Source organism: Lycorma delicatula, chromosome 8 (assembly GCF_047948215.1).
Source record: "Lycorma delicatula isolate Av1 chromosome 8, ASM4794821v1, whole genome shotgun sequence".
Lineage (NCBI taxonomy): Eukaryota > Metazoa > Arthropoda > Insecta > Hemiptera > Fulgoridae > Lycorma > Lycorma delicatula.
In genome coordinates, this window is record NC_134462.1 from 28,137,080 (window position 1) to 28,156,387 (window position 19,308).

A 19,308-nucleotide genomic window follows, 5' to 3' on the forward strand; every position below is an offset into this window, starting at 1 on the left:
ACCAGTTAGTCGGCTTTCATTAAGTCCTTCACCAGTATAGAAAAAAAGTATTGGAACTAATAAGGCCCTTTTTTTGCATGCCAATATAATATTCTAAATATTACACAAAACTATTTTTGTTATCTTATTCAGCAAAAGAGTGTATTACCATTTTTTAAAAGAATAAATTAACTTTATAAAAAAAAACACATGGTAATGTAACATTTTTAATTCTCAAAGTGTTTCTACATGATTCATATTTGATTGCTCATATAGTATACTTTTTAAATAGGAATATTTATAGACACAAATATTATTAGTGATGATTAATTCATTAATAATAATGAAGTTAGGTTAAAATTCTGACAGCGAATATTTTCCCTAACAATAATTAGGTATTTATTTTTTTATCTAATAATAATATTTTACCTAATAAAAAATTATTAGAACGATGTTTTATCGTTCTAATAATAAATTGCCATTGAATCGACTCAATAGTAATAATGTAAACTGTTATGTGAAGCTACAGTGGTAATTTCTATCTACTTAACCAATTACCTATTACTCCTATAACCTTAAGAAGTATAAACAGTTGGATAAAAAGTTGAAGTATTAAGCAGGTAATATGAATATCTAAACTTATCAATCAGCTATTTGTAATCATTCTTAGTTTAAGGGTTATTCATTCATTTAAAATAGTGAATAATAGTTGGTAAAACCTAACTATGTCTGTTATTTATCTTTTTTTTTTTTTGTCTTCAGTCATTTGACTGGTTTGATGCAGCTCTCCAAGATTCCCTATCTAGTGCTAGTCGTTTCATTTCAGTATACCCTCTACATCCTACATCCCCAACAATTTGTTTTACATACTCCAAACGTGGCCTGCCTACACAATTTTTCCCTTCTACCTGTCCTTCCAATATTAAAGAGACTATTCCAGGATGCCTTAGTATGTGGCCTATAAGTCTGTTTCTTCTTTTAACTATATTTTTCCAAATGCTACTTTCTTCATCTATTTGCCGCAATACCTCTTCATTTGTCACTTTATCCACCCATCTGATTTTTAACATTCTCCTATAGCACCACATTTCAAAAGCTTCTAATCTTTTCTTCTCAGATACTCCGATCGTCCAAGTTTCACTTCCATATAAAGCGACACTCCAAACATACACTTTCAAAAATCTTTTCCTGACATTTAAATTCATTTTTGATGTAAACAAATTATATTTCTTACTGAAGGCTCGTTTAGCTTGTGCTATTCGGCATTTTATATCGCTCCTGCTTCGTCCATCTTTAGTAATTTTACTTCCCAAATAACAAAATTCTTCTACCTCCATAATCTTTTCTCCTCCTATTTTCACATTCAGTGGTCCATCTTTGTTATTTCTACTACATTTCATTACTTTTGTTTTGTTCTTGTTTATTTTCATGCGATAGTTTTTGCGTAGGACTTCATCTATGCCGTTCATTGTTTCTTCTAAATCCTTTTTACTCTCGGCTAGAATTACTATATCATCAGCAAATCGTAGCATCTTTATCTTTTCACCTTGTACTGTTACTCCGAATCTAAATTGTTCTTTAACATCATTAACTGCTAGTTCCATGTAAAGATTAAAAAGTAACGGAGATAGGGAATATCCTTGTCGGACTCCCTTTCTTATTAGGGCTTCTTTCTTATGTTCTTCAATTGTTATTGTTGCTGTTTGGTTCCTGTACATGTTAGCAATTGTTCTTCTATCTCTGTATTTGAACCCTAATTTTTTTAAAATGCTGAACATTTTATTCCAGTCTACGTTATCGAAAGCCTTTTCTAGGTCTATAAACGCCAAGTATGTTGGTTTGTTTTTCTTTAATCTTCCTTCTACTATTAATCTGAGGCCTAAAATTGCTTCCCTTGTCCCTATACTTTTCCTGAAACCAAATTGGTCTTCTCCTAACACTTCTTCCACTCTCCTCTCAATTCTTCTGTATAAAATTCTAGTTAAGATTTTTGATGCATGACTAGTTAAACTAATTGTTCTGTATTCTTCACATTTATCTGCCCCTGCTTTCTTTGGTATCATAACTATAACACTTTTTTTGAAGTCTGATGGAAATTCCCCATTTTCATAAATATTACACACCAGTTTGTATAATCTATCAATCGCTTCCTCACCTGCACTGCGCAGTAATTCTACAGGTATTCCGTCTATTCCAGGAGCCTTTCTGCCATTTAAATCTTTTAATGCTCTCTTAAATTCAGATCTCAGTATTGTTTCTCCCATTTCATCCTCCTCAACTTCCTCTTCTTCCTCTATAACACCATTTTCTAATTCATTTCCTCCGTATAACTCTTCAATATATTCCACCCATCTATCGACTTTACCTTTTGTATTATATATTGGTGTACCATCTTTGTTTAACACATTATTAGATTTTAATTTATGTACCCCAAAATTTTCCTTAACTTTCCTGTATGCTCCGTCTATTTTACCAATGTTCATTTCTCTTTCCACTTCTGAACACTTTTCTTTAATCCACTCTTCTTTCACCAGTTTGCACTTCCTGTTTATAGCATTTCTTAATTGCCGATAGTTCCTTTTACTTTCTTCATCACTAGCATTCTTATATTTTCTACGTTCATCCATCAGCTGCAATATATCGTCTGAAACCCAAGGTTTTCTACCGGTTCTCTTTATTCCGCCTAAGTTTGCTTCTGCTGATTTAAGAATTTCCTTTTTAACATTCTCCCATTCTTCTTCTACATTTTCTACCTTATCTTTTTTACTCAGACCTCTTGCGATGTCCTCCTCAAAAATCTTCTTTACCTCCTCTTCCTCAAGCTTCTCTAAATTCCACCGATTCATCTGACACCTTTTCTTCAGGTTTTTAAACCCCAATCTACATTTCATTATCACCAAATTATGGTCGCTATCAATGTCTGCTCCAGGGTAAGTTTTGCAGTCAACGAGTTGATTTCTAAATCTTTGCTTAACCATGATATAATCTATCTGATACCTTCCAGTATCGCCTGGCTTTTTCCAAGTGTATATTCTTCTATTATGATTTTTAAATCGGGTGTTGGCAATTACTAAATTATACTTCGTGCAAAATTCTATAAGTCGGTCCCCTCTTTCATTCCTTTTGCCCAGCCCGTATTCACCCACTATATTTCCTTCCTTGCCTTTTCCAATGCTTGCATTCCAATCTCCAACTATTATTAAATTTTCATCTCCTTTTACGTGTTTAATTGCTTCATCAATCTCTTCGTATACACACTCTACCTCATCATCATCATGGGCGCTTGTAGGCATATAAACGTTAACAATCGTTGTCGGTTTAGGTTTTGATTTTATCCTTATTACAATGATTCTATCGCTATGCGTTTTGAAATACTCCACTCTCCTCCCTATCTTCTTGTTCATCACGAAACCTACTCCTGCCTGCCCATTATTTGACGCTGAGTTAATTACTCTAAAATCACCTGACCAAAAGTCGCCTTCCTCTTCCCACCGAACCTCACTAATTCCTACTATATCCACATTCACCCTATCCATTTCCCTTTTTAAATTTTCTAGCCTACCAACCTTTTTTAAGCTTCTAACATTCCACGCTCCGACTCGTAGAATGTTATTTTTTAATTTTCTGGTGACCCCTTCCTTAGTAGTCCCCACCCGGAGATCCGAACGGGGGACTATTTTACCTCCGGAATATTTTACCAAGGAAGGCGCCTCCATTATTGTTATGTGAAAATGCAGAGCCACATTTTCTTGGAAAAAAAAAAGCAGCTGTAGTTTTCCATTGCTTTCAGCTGCGCAGTACTCAGAGGACTGAGTGATGTTGATACGGCCGTTTAAGTCGTCCTGACTCACGCCCCTAACAACTACTGAAAGAGCTGCTGCCCTCTTTCAGGAATCATTCCTTAGTCTGGCTCTCAACAGATACCTCTCCGATATGGTTGCACCTTCGGTCCAGCTACTCTGTATCCCTGAGCACTCAAGCCCCCTCACCAACGGCAAGGTCTCATGATTCATAGAGGAGGGTTATTTATCACTAAATATTTATTAATATATCTGAAAATGGGAAATTTACAAAGTTAGATTTAAATTGGAGTATATTCTTGTTTATCTAGATCCTATTCATTCAGACATCTGGGTTGTATGAACTGTTGGTATGTACATAACTAATGTATATGAACATGTATATTATATTGGGTTGCATATATTATTTATTTTCTATATTACTTTAGAATCGGTTATTCTTATATTTATAAATGTATACGTAGAAATGTAAGCATTTGTAGAGTGTATACTAGATTTTATTAGGTTACATTCATCAGATCATTAGGTTATATTCAAAACTGAATATAACCTACAACCCTGTGCTCAAATAAAGTAAAAAAAGCAACCCCCAAAAGAATAAAAATGAATAAAAAAAAAAGAACTGAAAATAAACATTTACTAACTGTAAAATTACATTATTAAATTCTAAATTTAAAGCCCTTAAATCTGCCAAATTAGTAAATAAACTATTACATTACCAAAAATCCTTTCGTATCAGTTAGAATCGAATAAAAGAGATAGAAACCAACCTCTAATATTTAAATGCATTTAATAGAATAAAAAAGTTAACTAGATAATATTTGTTTTTTTTCAGGACTGAAATGCCCATCAATAGGCATACCAAAAGCCAGGATTAGATTAAGAAGTAGAGGAAGAGCAGCAAGAGTAAGCTGCATTCAAGATTACCAGTTACTTGGTGATAGGTATATTATTTGTGAACAAGGAGAATGGGCAGAGCCTTTACCTGTATGTATTAGTAAGTACTTTTTATCTCTTTCAAAAAATGTTGATATTTAAGTAATTTTTTTTTAATTTTCATAAATATGTAATTTTTCAACAATTTAGATTTAGTATGTTTGTTATCTTTTATTGTATGTAACATTATGTAGTATTTATTTTTTTTTTTTTTTACTTTTATGGGCATCAACTGCTATGGTCATTAGCTCAATGGAAATTTGTAGCATATGAAAAAATGCCATGCCAAACTGGGATTCAAACCCAGGAGTTTCGGGTGAAAGGCCAAGACACTAAAACTAAGTCACAAAGATTGGCAGTATTTATTATTATTATTATTATTGAAGATTAAAAACAGATCTGATTTGATCTAATATTTAATATGTTTCATAAACTAATTATAGTTTTCTATAAGAGTATACATTATATAAGCATATTAAAGTTTTATTAAACTGCTTTGTCATACTGTAATTTAATCTCTTTGAAAATGTTCGGTTATGTGAATCCTTCTGTTAAGGGGTTGAGATCACTGTTGGGTTGTGTGGAGGTGTACAAATAAAATTATTTATAGAGAATGTGTATGCTCTTAGGCGAGCTTTGGTTGGTAGACTATTTGAAACTATGAGACTATTTTTTTTTTATTTGGTAATTAATTACAGACTGAAAAAAAGTTTTAATAAAAATTTATTTCCCAGTATGTTTTTTAGTGAGTAGGAAAAATACTAATAATAAAAATGATTTTACAGTAGGAGACAATTGTTTGGCTAACTAATAAAAGTTAACTGAATATTAGTTGTAATAATTTTGTAAAAGGTCTAAAACTACATGATCTTCATCAAATTAAAACCTATCAGTTTTATGTAATTTTTATTAAAAACTTATTTAAAACTTGTTTTAACACAAAGAGACACTTTGTTTATATTTAAAAATACAGTTTTTATAACTGCTTTGGTGTATGTAATTTGTTATAAATAAATATGTAGTTAATGTTAAAATATTGACTTTTTCTTTATTCTCATCAAATCTGAGATTGCTTTAGTGAGAGAAGTCTTTTTTTTAATGTTCCTGTGCAGTTATTGTATTAAACTGATTTTTTAAAAGCAGTAAACAATTTTATTGTAGAAATTTAAAAATTTAATCATAGAAAAGATTATAACAATGTTTATCAAGAATATCATAAAGATAATTTAAAAATTATACTGCAGTTCTAAAGATAGATTGCATGAGAGAGGGAATGAAGTACTCTTTGTACTGAGTAAATTTAAGGGTATTATTAAAGAAAAAATAGTTTTAAGACTATTTTCTGCTATTGTTTGAAGCAATATATATTAGCTGCATTTTTCTTTCTGCAAATTATTAAGCTCAAAAATATCATATACCCAAAAGAAGGAGTAAAGGCTGTTTTTCTTTAAAAACATAAACAACTTACTATTTAAACAAGTTGTTAATAGCATGATGTGAAACAGAATAGGCCGTAATTTAAAGTATACTATGTTTTTAGACCTGCAGTACAGAATTACAACAGTTCAAATTCAGTTATCTTCTTTCATTAGCCAGACTCAGGGACCAGCCTGAGCTGCCCACTCTAAGGAAATTTTTGGCTGTCCCATAATTTGGTACTCATGTTAGATTATTAAAATCTAAACATTTTTATCTAAATCTATCTGAAACAAATAATCTCTATTGGAGATAAAAAGAAAATAAAGTATATTCCATTTTTTTTTTATTTAGATAATAAGATATATTTTATTTAGAAAAAAAGCAATATACATATATTAAAAAAAGTAAACTAAAAACTTTAGGACATCTCCTAACCTTTTTTGATGCAAATTCTTTCAACTTTGAGAGTTTGACTCTCCACTGAAATGGTAGCTAGTCCTGACAACCAACTCTGAGAAATTAGTCTTCTCAAGTAAATTTTATTATTTTAAATTTGGAAAAACTGCTCCCTCCTGTTGCTAATGACACTGGTACCATTAAAATAATTCTCAGAGCCACAACAACATTCAGCTCTAAACAATGTTTTAGAATAAATTCCAGTGTTTCTGTTGGTGATGTGTTCGGTGTGAAAAGATCCAATAAAGCTAACAATTCTCATAGAATTCAATATCATCTATACTAGCGTCTGCATTATCACTCAAAGCTAAATATAAATCTTAGCAATGTTTTGGAGTAACTGTTATTTCATAAAATTTTGGTTTAAATTCCCAGTATCATAAAGATTTGAATTTATCAATATGTTCATTTAATTGATAAAATCTTTTTTCTAATGATTTGTGAACAATGAACAATATATAAAAAAATTCTATTTTGAATTTCTTCTTTGGATTAATAACAATATCTTAAGATTCATAATTAAATTGCTTTTTCTCTTGGCCTGATATTTTATTGGGCTTGAAACTTTGGCTCTATATTTAAATTGTGTGCAAGTATACCTTTTTTATAATATTTTTAAACCAATTGTCTATATGATTATCCTTAAAATAATCTGCTGTTCTTTTAAAATGGATTTTACATTTGAGTAGATATGCTTTGCGGAATTTTACTAACTACATTAATCTATTTAAAATATCATGCCAAATTTACAGTGGTGAAAGTGAAATTAAAATTATTAATTTTGTTAGCTAAGGATTCTACTTTGTGACTAGAAGCAGCGTCAAATGAAATATTTTCACGCATTTCAAATAAACTGTCATAAGATTCTCCAATTGAATTACTAAAAGGTTGAATTGGCATCAATCCTGTTTTCCCATCTGGTTGTGCTTAATGGTTTGAGAGTTAGCTTGTCTTTTAAATTACTTTTCCAAATTGCCCATCGATGTGAGGAATTACTAAAATAATTTTAAATTGACTTAATTGCCTCAAAAAATGAAATAATTTCTTTTGATGCATCACTAATTACTAAATTCAATGAATGAGAGTGACAGGGCCTTTTTTTGTGCAATTATAATAATAATTGATTTTAATAATAATATTTAAATTTAAAATCCTTTTTTGCATGCCTGCATTTTATCCTCTCATATTTGCATCATTATCATACCTTTGGCAATGCATATTTGCTAAAAAAATTCCTTATGTACTTAATATATCTAAAATTTTATTTGTAAGAGCTTCTCCTTTTATTTATTTTTTTATTTTTTCTTGGAAGAAAGCATTACTGGTTTACACCAATTGTCTTACCGTAATTAATCTAGTTGTTAGTTCAGTCCATTTTGTTAACGATGCCATGAGTTTTCATGATCTTTTAAATAATGATGGTAATTGCACCTATAGTTAAAACCAGATGATGTCAAAAGAATTTTAGAATTGCTAAATAATTTACAGCAATAACAAAATACAGCATGCTTGACTACAGAATGTGTTACCTAGGATTGAAAGTTTTTTTGCATATATAATACATTTATTATGTATGCAATGTGGTATAAATCTATGATAAGAATTGGTACTGAAATGTTGATCTATTTTTGTGGCTTCTTTAAGAACAATAAGGTCTGTAGGTCTGTAATACATCAGTAATCACACCATTTTCTTAGATCTGATTCAATACTTAATATTTTATTCTCAGAAATCTTTTCTATACAAAATCGTGACTCATTACATTCAGTGCTTTTCGTTGCCGTTTCTTGGTCTACTTCCTCAATTATATTTTCTTCCTTTCTCTTTGTATTTACTGGATAATTATCAAGAGAACTCGATAATTTTTTGTAAAGTTTTCTGTCTATTTTCTTATTACTTCTTAGAAGCAGCTCCAGAAAGTTTTTATCATTTTTAAGCATACAATTTGCCCTATGTCATAAATATCTATTATTATTCGAATAAATCTTAGGACCTAGATGTCATTTCAAAAGAAAAGTGTTTTTTAAAACAGTTTCAAACCAAGCTTTGTAATAATTTATTTACTTTCACAAAAGATAACCATAGTCAACATAGCAATGGAGGATATGTAATAAGATATTATTTAATTAGTGCTGAAGATATTCAAATGTACAAATTTTGGCAGTTAAAAACATGACTACACTGCTGAAGTTTAAGGTTACATTTTTATATACAGTACTATAACAATGTGGAAAATCCACACTTCACAACATCAAATGATGAAGAGAGTCATTACTGTTAACCTTAGTTGCTGTTTGTTATAAAAATGAAACTTTGTCACTATGATTATCATATTTTATTTCCTAAAATAAGTTGAAATGCAATCTACTAATAACTGTCTGGTAAATTTATGAACTGATCTTCAATGTGTTCAATTTAAAAGAGGCTGCATCGCACAATAGTTTATACTAAATGCATATTTCGGTTTGTCAAAATGCATATGTTGGTGTGAGATGGGTAAAATAATGTGGATGATATGTATGAATGTAAATGAAGTGTTGTATTTTACAGTTGTATCGTAGAATTTTCGACTTCGAACTACTGGTCCTGAGGTACTGAAAACCCACATATTTTTTTTAATCTCCCCCACACCCATAAAAAATAGGTGAATGGTGACAAATAATAGGACCTTGTTTTTTGAAAAAAATGTGGATGCTGCTGCCTTCCTAGAAATTATCCAGTAGTTCATAGCCTTACTGAAAAAGGATGAGCATGACTGCTGGTTGCAACAGGACAGTGCCACTTGCCATACAGCTTGTTTTACTATAGAGATACTACAAGATTTTTTCTGTGAATGAATCAGTTCTAAAGGATTGTAGCCACCACATTCCACTGATCTGACTAGTCCAGACTACTTTCTGTGGGGTTACTTAAGAGAAATTGCTTATAGGAGCAATCCACACACTCTGTAGGAATTGAAGACAAACATTACCAATTCCATCCAAGAAATAGATTAGGTACAACCAACAAGAGTAGCTAGGGGCAAGTCAAATATGTTGACAAGCTTATAACTGATGAACGTCATTTTCAACACCTTCTGTAAATTATTACCTAACTGTTTGCCAATAAACTATTATTTATAGATTAAACCAAGTGATGGGGGCCTCTTTTAAGTTGAACACCTGTATTATGACTCACAATAATATGGTCATAATTATAAGTCTATTTGAAGATTATTATATACTCTTTTAATTCAAAAATTTATTTAAAGTCTTGCTATGCCAAAACCTTCGTCCATGTATAATAGAAATGGTTTATTTTACTCTTAAAAATCCTTATAAGATGCAGGGTTCATTTAAAAAGATTAAAGGACTACTGTAGATTGGAAGTGTGCCAGATCACAGCACACTTCCACCCTGTTGTTTTTCTGTCCAACAATGAGGTTTTTTGAGACCAATTTTGCATAAACTTTTTTCATGCCCAGTTTGTTTGTCAAAATTTGAAGGATTGTGGTATGGTTCAAATTCAATTGTTCTGCAAGTATTCTGACAGTTAATCGCTGGTCGTATTGTATCAAGTCTCTGATTCGCTCAACATTGTCATCACTTTTTGGCGTTAACGGTCTTCCAGTGTGTGGATCATCCACAACTGATTCCTGGCCTTCTGAAAATGCTTTAAACCACCTAAAAACTTGGGCTCGTGACAGAGCGTCATCTCCATACGCCCTTTTCAATTTTGAAAAGTTTCAGTAGCATTCTTACCGAGTTTAACACAAAACTTGGAAGATAAATAGAATCTGTACAGAATATGAATTAAAAAAGTACATACATATTAAAAAAGAATGTGTAAAATTTAGATTTATTAAATAATTATTATTTAAAAATACACCAACTGTGTGATAGTGTTTCTGTAAAATGGAATTTCTTATTTTATTTTATTATTATGATCAAGGATGTAATCTCGTGTATTTTATAGGAAAGTGAAGATGGATGAAATGATGGTAAGAAAATTACAGACCCTCATTTGGAATCTAACTATTTGACATAGAAGACAACCATTACACCAACTGGTCATACAGTTAATTTAATTTTAAATTAACACCAGCATTTTTTAAAATGATTTGATAAATTAATAAACATGGTAAAATTAATTTAAAAGTGTTCTCTCTTATAGACTGAAGTATTATATGGTGTAATGTAAAAACAGTTGTTTTTTCAGACAACACTTTGTCTGAATTAATAAATTTGATTACTATTATTGTTTAGGAATGGGCTAATTTTTTTAATTTCTTTTGGATTTTTAAAATTATTATTGTTTCTTTTATCAACCTTTTTTAACAATGAACTATCAAATTTCTACATTTTAATTGTAATTAAAATTATTGCTATAATAATTTCATTATCATAAGTGAATTTTATTAATTACTATAATTTATTATTTTAATGTTTTAATTAATTTTTACAGAAGGTGGTTGCCCATGGCTCAAAACTTTAGTTCCAAATGCTGAGATAAGTCTAAGTTATCTTGGGGGATTGGCAAATATAGCATGCCTTGATGGATACACATTAAGTGGGCCTTCTGTTTTAATTTGCAATGGTTTTAAATGGAATGGAACTATACCCAGTTGCTATTGTAAGTTATAAAAAAACAATAAAATATTTTATTTATTTAATATTAATTTAAGAATTAATTTCTAATGCCTGCAAGTATGATACATCATCAAGTTAAAATTATTTTTACTTATATTTTAGATTATTTATTTATTCATTACAAGTCATTATTTGTTACAAGAGAATAAAGATTAACTGGTAGTTCTAGCTGATGGCATCATGTGCTTCAAAGATTGTTAACAGCCTGGCAGAAGGAATGAGAGAGTATGGAATGAAAATATATATAGGAAAAATAAAATAATGGAAGTAAACAACAGATAGAATTTAGTGGTAAGGACAAGTGAAGGACGAGGAAGTGTAGAAAAAGTAAAAAAAAATCATATATTTGGAAACTTTGGTGATGGAAGACTGGATTAGCCCAATAGAAATAAAGGATTCCAATGGAAAGCAAGTCTTTGGAAAGTAAGGAGAGGAAATTATTATGTAGTAAAAGTCTGAAGGTAGAGTTAAGAAAGAGGCTATTTACTTATGGAGTGTCTTGTTATATGGAAGTGAAGCATGGACAATGATGAAGAGAGAGAGAAAGAGATGAATTAGATTAAGGTTTTTCAGATCTGGATGTGGAGAAGGTGGAGAAAATAAGATGGACGGATAAAGTGAGGGATGAAGAAGTAATGAATAGTTTTGAAGAAGAAAGAGCTATGAAGGAAAGTACAAAAAAGAAAAGGAAACTGTGGTTAGAGGAAGTGAAATCTTTACAATTTCATTGGAAGTACTAATATATTACACTAAGCCAGGAGTTTGGTATAAGGAGCTCAGTTCCTTTTTTATCACTTTAATAAAATAAAACGCTGTTGTATCATTATTCTTTTATTTTCTCAATTTCAATCAATTATTAATTCACAGTTCATTAAACTTGACCCACAAGAATTACAAGATGCTCTTAAAATAAAATATTTACTATATTTTATAATTACTTACTTTATTGACAACTTGCCTTTGTAAAATAAAAATTTCTCTGTTTTTTAATACTACTTTTTCTTGTTCATTTATATGATGTTTATTTATCTAACTTATTCTATTCTAGTAAACAAACAATCGGTTCAAAAGTCTTGCGATTTTGAATCTGCTCCTGATGATTACCTGTGCGGTTGGAAGAATGATGTAAATGATAATTTTGACTGGGAAAGACAAAGTATGGCAACTCCATCTGGTTTTATTGGAACAGGTCCTGAATTTGACCACACTCTTGGGGCAGGATTGAATGGTTTGTTCTTTATTATATTTTACTTCTATTTCTATGTGGTATTTTTGAAGCACGTACCACACATTGTTTTTTTATGAAGTACTAAAAGTAAAGTAACAAATAAAATGGCTCATTGGTAATAATGAAATTTTTTCCAATTAATTTAAAAGTTTAGAAATATCATTGAAATCATCTAGTTAAAGAAAGAATAATAATAAAATAAGATTATTCTTATTGTACAGGAATAAAATATATGTTAGGTAAGAGAGCTATGTTAGGTTACAGTATAGTAATCAAAAATATAAGAATTTATCGTAATTCAAACTGGAAAATATTTGATTCTGTTTTTATTACACTCATAAAAATGAGCCATAAAATGAAAAAAAAATCATTGTAAAACATAACAAAAATGTTCTATATATATATATATATAGTGAGAATTAGAACATTTTTGTTATGTTTTACAATGATTTTTTTTTCTTATATATACATATTTATATACAGTGAAATCTCTACAAAATGGAATCTCCAAAAAAACAGAAACCTTCTCAAAACATATGGTTTTCCAAGTCACGATATATTTTTATAGAAATCAATCTCTTCAAGACAGAAAACTCTGTAATATGGAAACTGAAAGGGAACATAGATATTACTTTTAATTTTGCATATAAATCTTGTCCCATAAGATGGAAAGGAAATTAAAAATTGAAAGATTGTACATTCCCACAATTTGCAAATTATAAATCCAGTAGATTATTATTATTATACAGTACTGTAACTGTTGTTTATCTAAATTATATGCCATCACATTCTTGGCTCCAAACTTTCAGCATATAAGCCGATGGTTATTAATAAAATTTGATAGCAGGCGGCAGCTTATATAAACAATCCATGTACAGTTCAGAGAATAATTTTTAACAATGTCTACAACACCATGGTAAGCAGCAGAATGGTTTTCATTTTGCCATAGAAGTAAATTGTTATAGTTCCATGTTCTGTTTTTTGTCTGATGAAAGTTTAAATACGGTGCATGTGTGCCTTTATTTTTAGTTTAATCTATCACTTTAAAAACTGTAACTTATTTTAGTTTTAGTTACATGCGATTTTCTTTTTTAAAAGTGCTCGTAATTATGCCAAGAAAAAATACTTCATATTTAAAAGACAAAATAGAGGTTATTAACTTAATTTCTAAAACAAACATTAAAGAACTTTATGAAAAGTTTAATTGTGGAAAAACACAAATTTTGACATTTTAAAAAATAAAGATAAAATCAAGGGCAGATTAAATGCAAAAATAAAGAAATAAATTCAGTTTTATTTAAATGGTTTACACATGCAAGATCAAAAAATCTTCCTATTTCGGGATTTAGCGCTTCTAATAAGATGGCTAGAAAAATGTCATGTGAGGCATTCTATTTCTTAAAATCAAATTTCCAGTGAGGCTAAAGATGTAGGCACAAGAAATAGTTATCGACTAGAAAAATAAAATTAAAGAAATAACCGCAGGTTATGAACCAAACAATATCAGTAATTGCTATGAAACCGGTTTATTTTTTCGAGCTTTACCAAACAAAATACTGTGTTTCAGAAATTAAAAGTGTATTGGAGGCAAACAAAACAAAGAAAGACTGACTGTACCGGTGTGTGGTTTTGCGATGGCATGTAACAAACTATTGGTGATAGGTAAATCTTGGAAGCCTTGCTGTTTCAAAAATGTCGTTGAGTTACCATTGGGCTGATATGCAAATAAAAAGTCTTTGATGACGTCTAACGTAATAGAAAAATAGCTATATAATTTAAATGAAAAAATGGTTAGTGAAAATAGAAATTTTTTACTGTTTTTACACATTGTGTCATGTCACCCTCATGGAAATTATTCTAATGTAAAACTTTTGTTCTTTCCTCCAAAACACAACTAGTGTAACTCAACCATTGGATCAGCGGGCTATTAAAAACATAAAAATTTGTTATCGAAAACACATTCTAGTTGCCAGTTGCTAGTTGCCAATATGGATTCATATTCATCTGTTTGAGAACTGATGCATAAAATTACTGTTCTTGATGCACTAAGGTGGCTCTCTTCATTGTACAAATAAATTACAAATAACTGTGTTAAAAGTGCATTTAAAGAAGTTGGTTTCTGCACAGAAACCGATAAAGATTATGTTCCCGATGCATGTACTTTAAGCAATACAACATTGCATGAAGCTGAATTTCTGTTGCAAGAAAGTGGTGAAACATTGGTCCATGCCACGGGTATTGATAGGGTCCATGGGCCCATTGATAGGGGGTTGATTGGGTCCATGCCATTGGTCCATGACTTCGTGGGTATTGATAGTAATTTGGTAACCGAAGAAGGATTTCAGACTGTAGATGAAATTATTTTGTCTGAAACTAGCAAGATTAACAAAAGTTCAGAAGAAGAAGGACAAGAAGAGGATACAGAAAACAAAATTAACAGTTTCGGAAAGCATTGTGCATGGTCGCACAGCTGGAAGAATTTGCGATTCGTATAAACAGCGATGATTTGCGACTAGAATATGTTAACCGCTAGAAATATTATTGTAAACAAGAGTTCCAAGAGTAAATTATTAAAACAGAAAACTGTACCTGAATATTTCAGAAAATGATTTTATTTTAGAATTAGTGTTAGATCACGTTGTGTTTTAAGCTAAGCATATGTCTTCTAATTAAACGTAACTTTTAAATGAAAAATTACTAACTTGTAAAAATAAAAAACATTCTCTTTTGGTATAACTGAACAATTTTTGAAAATTAGTGGTTAATATTTTCTATATGCAGTATAATTTCCAAATTATTCCAAACGTTTATCCTTGTCTAACTTCATTTTACTTTTGTATAATTCATAGCATAGGACCTCACGATAAATTACTCGATTTTTAAAAACTTCGCAAGACGGAAACCTCTTCAAAACGGAATTCTTACTTGGTCCCGTCAGATTTCTTTTTGGGGAGATTTTACTGTATATAAATTTAAAGAACTTAATCAACCTAAGTACAGAAATAAATAAAGTAGGATGACAGCTTATTTCTCATATGTACAAAAAATGTTTCGCGAATTTCTCACATCTTCAGTTTTAATACATATTTTTTTGTTTTTTAAATTGTTCATGTCAAATTACATAATTACACATAAACATTTTCAAGAATATATTTTGTTATTTTTTTTTATAAAATACAATAAAAACTTTGTTAAAATTTATTTAAAAAAATATAAATTATACAAATCAATAATTTAAAGTTAAAAATTGAAATTAAAATTAAATATGTTTCAGCATTTAAAATTAAAATAAATAGGTAAAAACAGAATAAATATACATGCGGTCTGGCTAGTCAGTGTTATATTACTGTACAGATTTGAAATAGATTGAATTATACATTAACAATGTCTGAAAAATTGCAGTTTTTATAATTGCATCATCCTCATTTTCTATTTGTAGGTTGATCAAATTAAAATTACTTTTATATCTATATTTATAAAATCTTTCTAAAATTTCTAAACCCATATTATATGCATTCATATTATATTTTTTTATTTATTAATTTCCGAATTTGTTTGAATACTATTGATATTGAATGTTTGTTACTAATAAGATTGTCAGAAACATTAGAGAAACCCAGTTTTACATTTTTATATCAAAAATGTTCAGAAAATTTAGTTTTTAAAGATCTAGTAGTTTTTCTCTTGTATAAATATGGTCACAGTCATTACATTTTATTTTATAAATTCCACCCAAATTGTATAAACCATGTGAATCAGTATGTTTTACTGTTTTTAAATGTTTTATTATATGGTTATTTGTCTGATATGCAGGCTTAAACTTATTTTTATTATAAACCAGGTTCTTTTGTTGAGTAAGTTCTGGATTTTTATGTGTAATTTATATTAATAGATGAATTGTTTGGGCTCAGTGGTTTTTGATATAAATTTGTTTTAAACATTTTTAATCTCTTACTTTCAAATTAATGAAACTTTTTTCTGAAGATAATTTGTTTCTTCAATGGTAGTTCTGTTAATTAGCTACAAAAGATTATTTGAAAGAAAAAGTTCCATTAATTTGAATTTAACTTATTTATAATTTTAATAATTGCACACTAGCACTCCTCAGAACAGTATTTACTTTTATTTACTATTCTCTCTTGATAATTTTCACTAAAGTAACAGAAAACTTTTCAAGTAATTTATTAAAAATATTGTTTTTATTAAATTAAATTGGGTTTGTCTTTTCAAAATTTTATAGTTTAAAAAGGTTTTCATCACCATCCATCATGAATAAAAATGTAGCAACATGTAATTAATATGCACATTTTTAATAAGCTTATGCAGGTAACATTCTAAAGAGCTTTAATATTAATAAGATAGTTAGAATAAGACATAATTTATTCTATTTTAGTGTTTAGAATAAGACATAATTTATTCTATTTTAATGTTTATTTTGTTATTAATAGTTATAATATTTTTTATTTAACTGAAGAATTTTTTTTCTAGTTTTTATAAACATTATCAGAAAATCAACTTATATTGCTATTTTAAAAACAGCTGTACTACATATAAAATCTTACATGGTATTTCATACACATCTCTTTACATATCAAAAGAATAAGTTTATAACTCTTGATTAATCTACAAAACGTTTTACTAAAACATTATTTTGAAATTCCAGTTGCTCTTGACTTTAAAAGCAGAGAAAATACTTCCTAGTTGTGTGAAGTAAATAAAAAACAAGTGTATTATTAATCAGTTATTATACATATTATCTCTTTACTTAAAAAAAGCTTTGTGTATAATTTATGACAGAGAAGAAAGGTGGAAAGACTGGAAACAATTGAATATTTTCCTTAAATTCATAAAACAGACTAACGAAAAATGTAATAACTATTCAAATAATAACTAGAATTATGTCAGTTTAGCTATTTCAATCAGCTGGAATGATCTACATTGAAGTGGATGGATGCAGCATGATTGATATTAAGAATGTTTAGACATTAGTCTAAAGCAATCATTTACCCATATTTTATTCTGTATTAACTTTTGTAAATTTTATCATATTTAGTTTTTTGTTACAATTTTTCCACTGAGGTATCATATTTTACATTTTGAGTTTTACTTATGAATATTAAAATTAATTTAGTTATTTGAGACTTAGTATGTAATTATTTATTTACTTATTTACAGGACATTATCTGTATATAGAAGCAACAGATCATAATAATGGTGATGTTGCTAGATTAATATCATCACATTATCCACCTCTTTCTGAAAACAAAACAAATTGTTTTACTTTCTGGTATCATATGTATGGAGGACATATTGGTTAGTATCAGTTGTTTTAATAAGTAAAAATTTAATTTAGTTTTTTAATCATTGTACGATTATTCAATAGGTTAAAATCATAAATTATTAATCATTGCTGTTACATTATCTTAATTTGTACACTCTAATGACGAATAACTTTTTATATTTTGAGATGATGTCTTACTTTTACTTTTTTATTCATGTTTTACCACAAGAACTAGAAATTACTGCAGTTCATCTGATTAATTACCTATTATTTGTACCTTTTTGTTCTGTCTTAGTGAGACATGATGATTTATTTCATTCTGTGCAGAATATTTTTGTCTTTAAATATCCTTGTTTCCCACTTTATCTACACCTTGTAAGGTGAATAAAATTTTTGGTTAATCAAGGAGTGGTTATTGATGGTAGCTACTTGCTAATCAAAGTTCTAACTGGATGGAGACAGCCAAATGTGTTGTGATTAACTATGACTCTATGTATCAGCTAAATTATTTCAGTAACTACATAGGCTCTCTTCAAGTAAATTATATTTGTTCCCCACTTTTTTTTTGCAATTCCATTTTTATTTTATATGCACTCTCCACATATTTTTTTTATTTGGATTCTTACACAGATTCTAATCTGTAGATTAATGCCCTAGAAATTTTATGAAGAATATTTGACCAGGCTCCTGTTTTATCTATGGATTCTGATGTAGTCTGACGAGAATTCACTTTGTTCACAATAACTTTTCAGCAGTAGATTTCTATTGGCTTTTTCGAATTGAATATTTGTCAGTATTCAAGTCTAGTATCAAATCAAATTCATTTATATATTAAGATGGACTAGGGGGTTGGTTTCATCTGATATGTACTTCAGCCATTAGGCTTACTTTAGTCTGCAGCTCAATCCACATCCAGTTTCTACAAGATCTCACAAAGAATGCACCAGCTCTGTAAGTTCTGATATCCTCAAGGTGGGCATAGAAGGGTTACCTACTCCTACAGAATAAGGGTAAAGAGACAAGGATAAAAGAGGAAAATAATGAGAAAGGACAATCTATCCTGGGAGGAATCTTAGTATGAGACAAACAACCACCCACAGAATAGATCAAGGCTCCTTATTGCTAGTAGAAACCATCCTTCCCAAAATTCCTTAAGCTGAGACATTTTTACCCAGGAGAGTTCCAGAACAAGATGTTATGCTATTTACCAAGTTGCCAAAAAAGTTCAACCTGCTTCCTGAGGGAGTTATGAATCAACCCTCCTGATTCAGGTAGGATATAACACTTGAGCAATGGATTTTTATTGCAGCACATCTGGTTGATGAGTCACTAGATCTGCGCAAGCACAGCTGAATCCTACTCCAATATACTCACCTGATTTCACCAACTCACCACACAAGGAGGTGAGTAACTGAGTACTCGGATCTGAAGTCAACTTGGAACTACTTGACACAGTATAAAAATGTAAGTTTGGCCTGTAGAATCAGAAAGCAGAGGGTGCTGTCTATAAACTAAGACTGGATAATGAGACAATACAGAGACTATCCTTAAGAGGAAAGTGCAACTTTCATGTCTGGTCTT

The 19,308-nt window shown here is 29.6% G+C and overlaps 1 protein-coding gene across 2 annotated transcripts in view; it reads left to right on the plus strand.

Moving 5' to 3' along the window:
* Positions 1 to 19,308, plus strand: part of LOC142328755 (uncharacterized) — a 49,762-nt gene that overhangs the window by 2,016 nt on the left and 28,438 nt on the right. For both annotated transcript variants that reach the window (XM_075372772.1, XM_075372773.1), the window contains exons 2-5: positions 4,615 to 4,776; positions 11,034 to 11,201; positions 12,267 to 12,446; positions 17,622 to 17,759. In XM_075372772.1, coding sequence (XP_075228887.1) covers positions 4,615 to 4,776; positions 11,034 to 11,201; positions 12,267 to 12,446; positions 17,622 to 17,759 — 648 coding nt within the window. The remainder of the gene's footprint in view (positions 1 to 4,614; positions 4,777 to 11,033; positions 11,202 to 12,266; positions 12,447 to 17,621; positions 17,760 to 19,308) is intronic.